This window comes from Gossypium arboreum, chromosome 9 (genome assembly GCF_025698485.1).
Source record: "Gossypium arboreum isolate Shixiya-1 chromosome 9, ASM2569848v2, whole genome shotgun sequence".
In the NCBI taxonomy this organism is placed as follows: Eukaryota; Viridiplantae; Streptophyta; class Magnoliopsida; order Malvales; family Malvaceae; genus Gossypium; species Gossypium arboreum.
Genome location: NC_069078.1, coordinates 3,423,755 through 3,435,196, shown reverse-complemented (window position 1 = coordinate 3,435,196; position 11,442 = coordinate 3,423,755). Strand labels below are relative to the sequence as shown.

Sequence of the window (11,442 nt, the reverse complement as noted above, 5' to 3'; positions counted from 1 at the left end):
TTTTAAAATATAACCACATCAACAATGAAGTACACGTGAATTGCCACACGCGTTACAACGCTAGGGCTATTAAAATCTTAATTTTCAGTGAGCTTTTCTATTTAACAAGAAGTAATTTGACTAAAATTTGAAGGTTGAGAACCAAAGCGATCCATAAAAAAAATTAGGACTAAAGTGAGAAAATGAGTAAACAGTAAGAACTAAAATTGTCATTATGCCTTAAAAAAACATAAACGATGTGTGTTTTATTTTTGCAATGTGCAAGTTTCAGAAGCTTATTAATGGTCAAAAGGGCCGAACGAAGGCCCATTTATGTTTTTTTCATTTCAAATTCCCGCTAAAATATCCCTTTTGAAATTTCGCTCAAATACTTATTAAACTTTTTCATCTTCCTTTTACTTGTTTATTCCATCAAATCGTCTCGAAGTCTCAAACCGATTCAACAGCAGCGAGTTGACTCAGCAGCCGCTCATTTCCGTATGGGGGTGGAAACGAAGGATGAGTTCGCGACTCGCGAACCAGAGCAGGCCCAAGTGGGATCTCGAGGACCGAGGTTAGTAATTAACGAGATGGTGATGAGGAACTTCAAGTCTTATGCCGGTGAACAGCGCGTCGGTCCCTTTCACAAGGTTATATTTTCTTTTATCGTTTAATTTTGATATTTTTTTTTGGTTTCTAGGAAAGTTTGGAAATTGAGAAGGAAAATTGCAAAATTTATGTAATAATTCCACGGACTCAACTTGGATTAGCTTTTCCTTTCGTTATTAGTTCATTATTTCGTTTTTTTTTCTTTTGAGAAAATGAAGAACTGAGAAGGAAATTAAAAATTACATGACTTCAACTCGAATAGCTTTCTTTTTTTTTTCTCCTTTTTGTTGTAATTTTAACGGTTTCCTTTTGGTTACTGAGAAAGCACTGGAAATCGAGAAAGAAAATTCCAGATTGATGAACATTTCAAAAATTTATATTTTCGATTACCTTTTTTTTTTTTTTTTTAATAGTTAGATGTAGAAAGTAAGCTTTTAGTTTGTTTGTTAGTAGTCTAACTCCTGCTTGGTTGCCAAGAAAAAAAATGTAAAATGATATGATAATTGCACGAATTGAATTTGAGATAATTTATTTTTTCTGTTCTTAGTGTTCCCTTCTTTTGGTTGCGAGAAAGAGGTGGAAAATTGAGTGGCAAGTTGCTAGTCTATATGACAAGTTCAAAAATTTAACTCAAATTATGACTTTTTCAAATAATTATCTTTCGTATTTCAAGTCTTAGTTTCTTTAAGTTTGTTCACTGTACTATTGAGTAGGCTAAAAAGATATCATTTTGTCCTCAAATTTTACTTTTCATCTTAGGAATTTAATATTTCTTCCACTAACTATAAAGTTTAAACTCTTTCTCTCTGTTCCCCCCGATTTCTTTTCTTGTTTCGATGAAATTTAGAGCTTTTCTGCTGTGGTTGGGCCAAATGGAAGTGGTAAAAGCAATGTGATAGATGCCATGCTTTTTGTATTTGGGAAGAGAGCAAAGCAGGTAGTTTTTATTAGCAAAATTCTATTATTTGGGTATTTATCTTCTTTTTTGTTCCTATGTAGCTACAATGGTACTTCTAATCATATACCTGGCAGTACTTTTTGAAGATTTCCCTTTTTCTATATCCTTTCGTGCTTGATTTTGCTGATCTAATTGTGCAGATGCGGCTTAATAAAGTTTCTGAGCTTATTCACAATTCAACTAATCATCAAAATCTTGATAGTGCTGGTGTTTCTGTTCATTTTCAGGAGATTATTGATCTGGTGAGTCTTTTTCATTTTGTTTTTCTTGATTTTGGGTGTAGGCTTTTCACCTAGTGACCGAGTGGTTATAAACAGAGGTTTTGGGAAGCTAAATGCTGCAATTTTTTTCTAGGCGCTTAATCTGCAAAACCCTTGAGTTTTAAACCATTCAATTTCACTGTTTTATGTCCCAATATCATGGAATTTAAGAATCTTAAGGTGGTGCTACTTTGGAACTAACTCTCTACTGACTGCAGGATGACGGGACATATGAAGCTGTTCCAGGAAGTGAATTTGTTATTTCCCGGGTTGCATTTCGGGATAACTCATCCAAATATTACATCAATAACCGTGCTAGTAACTTTACAGAAGTTACAAAGAAACTGAAAGGGAAAGGAGTTGATCTTGACAACAATCGGTTTCTTATTCTTCAGGTTCAGTATATTCAAAAGGTTTAATATTTAGAAATTTCAAGTTCTTGTTCTACTTTTATTCATGTTTTAATAGTTATTATCAGGGTGAGGTTGAGCAAATTTCGCTCATGAAGCCAAAAGCACAAGGGCCTCATGATGAAGGTTTCCTTGAATATTTGGAGGACATAATAGGAACAAACAAATATGTTGAAAAGATTGACGAATCATCTAAGGAGTGAGTATTTTTCCTGTGTACACAGAATGTTTTGCTATTTTTGACACTAGTACTCGAGACCTTTTAACTTGTTTTTTATCACCTTGTTTGCTAGTAGCTATCAAGACAGTCCACCATAGTGAATAGATTACTAGTAACTGTCTTCTAGACTTGTATATGTCTTAACACTATTTTATGTTGTTTCCCTTTTTGCTTCCAGGTTAGAAAGTCTCAATGAAAAACGATCAGGTGTTGTGCAAATGGTTAAATTAGCAGAGAAAGAAAGAGATAGCTTGGAGGTTTGTTAATGATGCTATTTTCCCCTTTTTTTAAATTGGTATCATCTATAATATATGTACTTGAACTGTTATATTTTCTGTGCAATAGGATGTTAAGAATGAGGCAGAAGCGTACATGTTGAAAGAGCTTTCTCTCTTGAAATGGCAAGAGAAAGCTGCAAAATTGGCCCATGAAGATACCAATTTGAAAATGGTAGAATTACGGGAAAACGTTTCCAACTTAGAAGAAAATTTGAAGAATAAAAGGTTGTTCTGTTTAAGATATGCATTCAGTATTCATATTTATGCTTCAATATGTAATTAGGATTTACAGTTACGATGTCCTAATTCAGGGAAGAGATTCAGGAGAGCAGTAAGAGGTTGAAGGAGATTGAGTCTGTGCACAACAAGCACCTGATAAGAAAAGAGGTTCGCATTTGATTGGTGTATGCTTCACAGTGATATGCTTATGGAAATATTTTAACTTGATGAGTATTATGTTCCTTGTTAGATAATGGTTTTGAGTACAAATGCGTTAGGCAGTTTATGTGGTTATCACGTTAGCTTTATCCTTCTGAATTGGCTTATTGAAATGATGAGCTGAATAGTTTTTTTTCTTTTTGTAAATAATTAGGAACTTGATAATGATTTGAGAACCTGTAAGGAAGAATTCAAGGAGTTTGAAAGGCAGGATGTCAAATACAGGGAAGATTTGAAGCATATGAAACAGAAGCTAAAGAAACTAGAGGATAAACTTGAAAAGGTACTTGAAAGATCTGATTTACTTAAATTAACTAGAGGATAAACTTGAAAAGGTACTTGAAAGATCTGATTTACTTAAATTAAGTTGATGGCTTCACGAGTACAACTTATTTTGTCTTCATATTCCAGGATTCTTCAAAAATTGAGGATGTGTCAAAGGAGTGTGAGAACTCAAAAAATCTTATCCCAAAACTTGAGGAGAACATTCCGAAGCTCCAAAAGCTTTTGCTGGATGAGGAGAAACTCCTAGAAGAAATGAAAGAGAATTCTAAAGGTAACATAATCTCCTTGGACTCTTATTTAGAAATTTTATTAGGCTGTGGGAATAAAGTCGACATTCCTGCCTTCTTAAAAATGACGTAATCTTATTTAGATAGACACAATGTTTTGCTGTGTTCTTTTGTGCTCATGGTCATTTGCAGTCTGGTTAACTGTTATTTTTTATAATGAACAGTTGAAACTGAGAAATATCGCTCTGAGCTTTCAAAGGTTCGTGCTGAATTAGAACCTTGGGAAAAGGAGTTGATTGTGCATAAGGGAAAGCTTGAAGTTGCTCACACTGAACGTAACCTTCTAACTCAAAAGGTGTGGCTATATATTGCTATTCACTTGCTAACTAGCTTGATAAACTTCTGAGATTCTAGTTATCCTTCTCCCTCAATCTTAAGTAGTGCGATTTTTTCTTTCTTTCTTCTCTTAGTTATTGGAATGGAAGTAAAATGTATTGTACTTCTTTTATACCATGAAAGTGTTTTTCTACATAAAATTAAGTTTAATAACTTTGCATCATTAAATAGCTGTTTCTGGAGGTTTTTATTAGAGAGGCCAAGCATGCATCATTTGAAACCCAAAGCAGCAAGTTAGAGTCCTTTTCCTGTACTTAATGCAATCGAACTGTATTACCAGTAGAAGTAAAATGAATATTCATAAGCAGTTATAATGAAATTCTTTTATTCAAAGTTTCTTTGATTCTACCCGACTGCTAAAGACTGCTGTGTTATCTCATTTGTTGCAAAGATGCAGATGCCAACCGTGGAGGATAGTTTGAGACACCTTGGTTGCTCATGACTTCGCATTCTAATTTTGCATTTTTTCCTGCAATATTATTCTTAGGGAGTTTAGTGTGACTTTGTTGGAGAAAGATACAAAAGATGGCTTAACTTGAATGTTGATTCTTTCAGCATGAAGCTGCTAATACAGCTTTTAAGGATGCTCAAAAAGAGATGGACAACATATCGGGAAAAACTGAAACTATAACTGCTGCCATTAAAGATAAGCAAACTGATCTGGAAAAGAACAAGCTTGGAGCATTGGAAGCACGCAAATTGGAACAGGTTCCCAATTCCACGATAATTTGGTTGATTTAGGGCTTTCTTTTAGGCTAATTTTCTTCTCCAAATTCTTTTTCCATGATGGTATATGTCGTGAACAACCTATGTTTTGCAGACATGCATCAAAGAACAAGAAGCATTGATTCCTCTTGAACAAGCGGCAAGAGAGAAGTTTGCAGAACTGAAGTCAGTGCTTGATTCTGAGAAGAGCCAGGGATCAGTTCTAAAAGCGATTTTGCAGGCTAAAGAATCCAAACAAATTGAGGGAATATATGGCAGGATGGGTGATTTAGGTGCTATTGATGGTGAGCTTCTCCATTCTGTCAAATTATCTTCTATTAGCTCTTGCCATCTTTCCCGGATTCAGGGATCAATAGTTGCTGTCTGCTGGAACTCTTTGCGTCTTTATTTGTTAAAATGCCTGGATTTGCATGCACATGTAGTGTTATTCCTTTCTGTTTCTATCTCTCCACTTCCCTCCTGCTCTCCCTTCATTCTTTCCTTATTGCTCCTTGTATATTTTATTTTGATTTGAATCCATAGAACTATAAATTTTTTTTTTTGTTGCAGACCCTTCTTTTCTAGTCATTTAGTTGTGTGCTATGGTGTTTAATACATTAATATCATCACTCATCATCTCACATTTTCCTATGATATTTAAAAGTTATTGGTTGTCTTGCAGCAAAGTATGATGTTGCCATCTCAACTGCATGTCCTGGACTTGATTATATTGTGGTGGAAACCACTGCTGCAGCACAAGCATGTGTTGAACTACTTCGTAGGGAGCAACTTGGTATTGCAACGTTCATGATTCTGGTATGAGCTGTCCTCTGAGAGAATGTACTTAATATGTTCTTACCTAAGTGAACATAGCTTTCTGCCCTGTCTGATTTTTGATAGTGATCTTAGAATCTAAATGCAGGCTAAAATTTTGTATAGTCTATACATGCCAGTTGAGCGTATTTTCTATAGTTTAATAACTTTGGCAAGAAATCTGACAATAGATGCATTGGATGGGGGTTTACCTACTTCATGCCGTAAAATTTTGTAGTATTTCATGTGTTATACAGTGGATAATAGCTGTGCAGTTGCCATAATGTGATCACCTTGAACTTGCATAACTGGGATTTGTCGTGTTTAAGTTATTGGCTCTTAATTTGATCTTGACTTTCATTTATCTTGACTAATGCAGGAGAAACAGCTTGACCTTCTAGAGAGGTCAAAGGAGAAAGTAAGAACCCCTGAGGGAGTTCCACGTCTCTATGACTTGATTAAAGTTCAGGATGAAAGAATAAAACTTGCTTTCTATGCTGCCTTGGGTAACACCATTGTAGCAAAGGATCTTGATCAGGTGGATACCCATTTCTCCATTATTAAGCAGACTACCAAATAATTTATTTCATGTGTTACATGATAACAGTCAAATATCTGCAAAAATTTCAGAGTTTAGATGAGAATTTAGAGGGGCATATGAGATTTTAGATAATGGCAACAGAAATGTGGTTGTTATATAAGGAAACTCTACGTACTATTTCAGTCAAATTCCATTTCTACATTAGTAGGAACTGAAGCATTCTCTTTTGAGTTCAGGCAACACGTATAGCATATGGTGGAAACAAAGAATTTCGACGTGTGGTAACACTTGATGGTGCTCTATTTGAAAAATCTGGTACCATGAGCGGAGGGGGAAGCAAGCCACGTGGTGGTAAGATGGGGACATCTATTCGAGCTGCCAGTGTGTCTAGAGAAACTGTTGTTGCTGCTGAGAAGGAGCTTGCTAATATGGTTGATTCATTAAATAACATTAGGCAAAGAATTGCTGACGCAGCAAGGCGTTACCAAGCCTCAGAGAAGGTAGTTGCAGAGTTGGAGATGGAGATAGCTAAAAGCCAAAAAGAGGTATTCTCCGCAGTCAAAATTCCAAAGCTTATCATTTGTTAATTGGAGCTTCATGCAATATTTCTTCTTGTTCAAAAACAGGTTGACAGCTTGAATTCGGAATATAAATATCTTGAAAAGCAACTTGATTCCTTGGAGGCTGCATCACGGCCAAAGAAGGATGAAATTGATAGACTGGAGGAACTTAAGAAGATAATTTCTACAGAAGAAAAAGAGATTGATAGACTCATCCAAGGGTCTAAAAAGTTGAAGGAAAAGGTGGGTGAACGTTGGCTAATATATTTGAAACTAGAAACTTTGAGGTCAATTGGGATGCCAAAGTGCAAGCATCCTTCTGTATCCTTTGTGGTTTTGTTTTGATCTATCATGGATCGATCTCTACATGTTTGCAATAATTACAAAAATTTAGGATGTAAAGTGCTCTATCAATTGATGCCACATTATTTACTGAAGCTTTTCCTCTGCTTTTAGGCTTCAGATCTGCAGAATAAAATAGAAAATGCTGGTGGTGAAAAGTTGAAAACACAGAAGTCCAAAGTTGAAAAGATACAATCTGTAAGTTCTGCATGACTCAGAATTCACAAATCCTTTTCTGGAATATACTTTGTTAAATGATAATTCATGCTTCAAATCTTTTAGGATATTGACAAGAACAGCACAGAGATCAACCGTCACAAGGTTCAAATAGAGACTGGTGAGAAAATGGTGAAGAAATTAACAAAGGGGATTGAGGAATCAAAGAAGGAGAAAGAACGAATCATTGAGGGGAAGGATAAGATGCATGGCATGTTTAAAGAAATAGAGCAGAAGGCCTTTATAGTTCAAGATAATTATAAGAAAATGCAGAAGGTTTTTAAGTTTCTTCCTCTACCATTTCTTATTCCTTATGATAAAGATGTAAACACCGTGACCTTGTACAAATGGATGACTTGTTTCTCCTTTTAACAGGTAATCGATGAACATGGAGAAGTGCTGGAGAAGTCAAAATTGGAGTACGAAAAAGTGAAAAAGAATGTTGATCAGTTGCGTGCATCAGAGGTATTATGCCATCTAATGCTTCTTTTTTATTGGTTAGGCTTATCCTTAGGGTTGAGCAATCGGTTGGTTGACTGGCAACTGACCGACTTAACCTATTAAAACTGACAACTCTAAGTGAAACCAAAACCAAACACACATAAATGAATGACATTGATTAAATAAGTTGTCACTTTCATCTGACTTTCGCTCAGTGCTACTCATGCTTGTTGTTTTTAACCATATCAATTTGTATTTCTCAGGTGGATGCTGACTTTAAGTTGCAAGACATGAAAAAGATGTATAAGGAACTAGAAATGAAGGGGAAGGGATACAAGAAAAAGCTAAATGACTTGGAAATCAGTCTACAAAAGCATATGGAACAGTATGTGTTCTTATGGTTTTAAAAGTTGTCGGTTTTAAGTTGTAAATTACATTTTGTCTTGTTGGTTGCAGGATACAGAAAGATCTTGTAGACACAGAAAAGCTTCAAGCAACTTTGGCTGATGAGACCTTGACTGAGGCCTGTGACCTAAAAAGGGCCCTTGAAATGGTGACTTTACTGGAGACACAGCTGAAAGAGATGAATCCCAACCTTGATTCAATATCAGAGTATGCGTTATCTTTTTTTTTTTTTTGTTAATCTTAAATGTTTCCAAAGTGTGAACCATTTTCCTCTATGAATGTCCACTAAAGTACTTGATATTATAGATATCGAAATAAGGTATCAGTGTACAATGAACGAGTTGAGGATCTTAACACAGTTACCCAACAACGTGATGATATAAAGAAGCAATATGATGAGTTGAGAAAGAAAAGGTACGGGTATCCTCTCTGGTGAATTCTAAGTTACCCTTTCACCATCAAATCTCATTCAACTGAATCTTTTATAATTATGATATTCAGGTTGGATGAGTTTATGGCAGGATTCAATGCAATATCTTTGAAGTTAAAGGAGATGTATCAGGTTTGTCCTTCACACCATGCGAAAACTAAGGCCATTATTAGTACAATTCATTCCCTCCTCATTTGTTATTGCCTTCTTACCAACTGAACCAAACAGATGATCACCCTCGGGGGAGATGCAGAACTTGAACTAGTGGACTCTTTGGATCCATTCTCGGAAGGTGTTGTTTTCAGTGTTCGACCTCCTAAGAAAAGCTGGAAGAACATTGCAAACTTATCGGGTGGTGAAAAGGTTTGCATCTCAATCTTGACTCTCCATGCTATGCCAATGCTTCGTTTTTTCTTACTTTTCTTTCATGACTGATTCCAGACACTCAGCTCGTTAGCTCTGGTTTTTGCTCTTCATCATTACAAACCAACCCCACTTTACGTAATGGACGAAATTGATGCAGCCCTAGGTACATTTTTGACAAGATTATAAAGTATTTCCCTTTTCTTTTTTTTCTCTTAAGTTCATTTTTAAGTATTCTTTATGGTATATACTCCAGATTTCAAGAATGTTTCCATTGTTGGACATTACGTCAAAGATCGGACAAAGGATGCACAGTTTATAATCATAAGGTATATTTATTTCCTCAAGTTGCTTATTAAATTCGAATCTCAATATATGTAACTCATTCCCAATGCTATGCCAAATGCCAGCTTGAGGAATAACATGTTTGAGTTGGCTGATCGACTTGTTGGAATCTACAAAACTGATAATTGTACAAAAAGCATTACAATCAATCCCAACAGCTTCGTGGTGTGCGAGAAAGCTGCATGATCATTCAAGTTAGATTTCTTTACCTTATCATTTTGTTTTTTTCCGTAGCAAACTTAAACTATATATATATATATATTATGTATGAACATCTTGATATGTATTGTTTCCCCAGTAAATTGATTGATCTCCTTCGGTTAATGATAGTGACAAGTAACTGTTTCCCCTTCTCTCATTCTCTCTCCATTGTTATTGTGCTAAAGATTTGACAACACAGATTGTTTTGATGGATGGATAATTTCAAGAAAATGACACTTAGAGCAATGAATATCTTTTACCTCCATGTAAATCACTTTCAGAATAGATAGCCTCACTATTAAATTGCACCTTGGATCCCTCCCTTGTTCTATATGTACATTTTGCTTTCGTGTCTATCATACATTAATGGCCATTTCATTTTCATTGTTCATATATACTTCTGATGAACATGTTGTATTGCATCTGGAACAATAAAAAAGATCTCATCGTTGCAACTTTCATTCTATATGATATACCTATATAATAATTTAATTTAACATATATTCTCTCCTTGTGGCTACGTAGCTAATCAGTGAATAAATGATGATATTCATTGCTCTCGGTGTCACCATTTCTTTGTTTCCATATGTTTTATAGCCTTTCATCAAAGCAAAATTTCTTCTAATGGCTGCCATTTCCTAGGAAAAAAATATATGAAAACGTTACAGGGGATGCAATGTCATGAATAATTTTACCAATTAAAATTAAGATTTATCATTATAAACAACATTCTGCATTTAAACATTTTCAAATAATAACATCTAAATAATGTCAAAACTTTTTTTTTTGAAATTGACTTTTATTTAAAAAAACGAAAGTGAGAGTTGCCACTAATCACTTTTAAGAGGTGTGATCGGGTTACTTTGTAATTTGATCGTTTTGATAAGAAATTTAATTTATTAAAACAACAATTTTCGGTCTACAAAATCTAAAAAATAGGTTTGGAATTTTGTTATACACGAAGAAGGATTAGCATTTTCGTAATGTCTAAAATTGGTACCTAGTTAAATAATTAATGTCTTAGTGTTAAAAGTTGAAAACTTGAAAAGAATTTAAATTATAATCTCTCTTTGTATTAATGTTATTTTTACTTAAAAATTGCTTGAATAAATCAAAATGCATGTTAAAGACCTCATCTCGAGGTAACAAAATATCATGTAAGTTAGGATATGACACCTCAAATTCTTCAGAATAAGCTTGCTTTTTATTTTTTATTTAAATTTCATGTATTTTAATTTTAAAAGGATATTTAGTCATTTACGTTCAATGAGAAAATAGAAACCCTGTAAATTAGGGTACGACTTCTTCAATCTCCAAATATGAAACATTATCTATTTTTAAAAATTTCTTTTCGTGCATTGAGCAAAAATTAAAGTAACACTTAAAATGGTATACATTTAGTTTATTCAAGTATGGTATAAAAACAACTAAAAGTAAGAAAAATCATGCTTAGCGAATAATAATAATGCGACATAAATTAGTAGTAATAATGGCATGATATGCTTAATAAAGTATAAAAATATAATGATAATAATGAATCATGATACTATTATGCGTAAATAAAAAAATAAAAATGATAATAATAAAAATAATAATGATAACAAAAATAATAATAAAATAATAAAAAATAAAATCTAAAATTTGAAATATATTGAAAGTAGCAAATAAATAAATAAATAAATAAATAAATAAAAGGCACAATAAAAGAAAATATAAAAAAGCCAATTGTAAAAATAAAATAAAAGATATATTAAGTAAATAAATAAGTGAATATCAATAAAACATTTGATTAATAATTGAAACTAAATAAATAAATAAATAAATAAATAAATAAATCAAAATATACATGAAATAGTTTAAAATAATAAAAAATTTCAAAGTTAAATAGACTAAAGATTGAATTGAAATTAAAAGGGAGTTTTGGGCTTAAATTATAATAAAATAAATGCAAAAAGGACTAAATTGAAGTTTAAGCAAAATTTTAAGGACAAATCCAGATAAAACAAAATAAAGGACTACA

The 11,442-nt window shown here is 33.5% G+C and overlaps 1 protein-coding gene across 1 annotated transcript; it reads left to right on the top strand.

The window, feature by feature from the left end:
* Positions 1 to 313: 313 nt before the first annotated feature.
* Positions 314 to 9,653, top strand: LOC108453988 (structural maintenance of chromosomes protein 4). Its single transcript, XM_017752262.2, has 28 exons — positions 314 to 629; positions 1,436 to 1,525; positions 1,687 to 1,788; positions 2,025 to 2,201; positions 2,285 to 2,415; positions 2,615 to 2,693; positions 2,782 to 2,939; positions 3,026 to 3,101; positions 3,307 to 3,435; positions 3,564 to 3,708; positions 3,889 to 4,019; positions 4,616 to 4,768; positions 4,881 to 5,070; positions 5,448 to 5,581; positions 5,958 to 6,116; positions 6,356 to 6,664; positions 6,746 to 6,922; positions 7,136 to 7,219; positions 7,304 to 7,513; positions 7,613 to 7,702; positions 7,942 to 8,063; positions 8,135 to 8,290; positions 8,390 to 8,497; positions 8,585 to 8,645; positions 8,742 to 8,876; positions 8,955 to 9,042; positions 9,133 to 9,205; positions 9,287 to 9,653. Exons 1-28 carry the CDS (start codon positions 480 to 482, stop codon positions 9,405 to 9,407), a joined length of 3,738 nt encoding a protein of 1,245 aa, XP_017607751.1. The 5' UTR covers positions 314 to 479; the 3' UTR covers positions 9,408 to 9,653.
* The last annotated feature ends 1,789 nt before the right edge of the window (positions 9,654 to 11,442 follow it).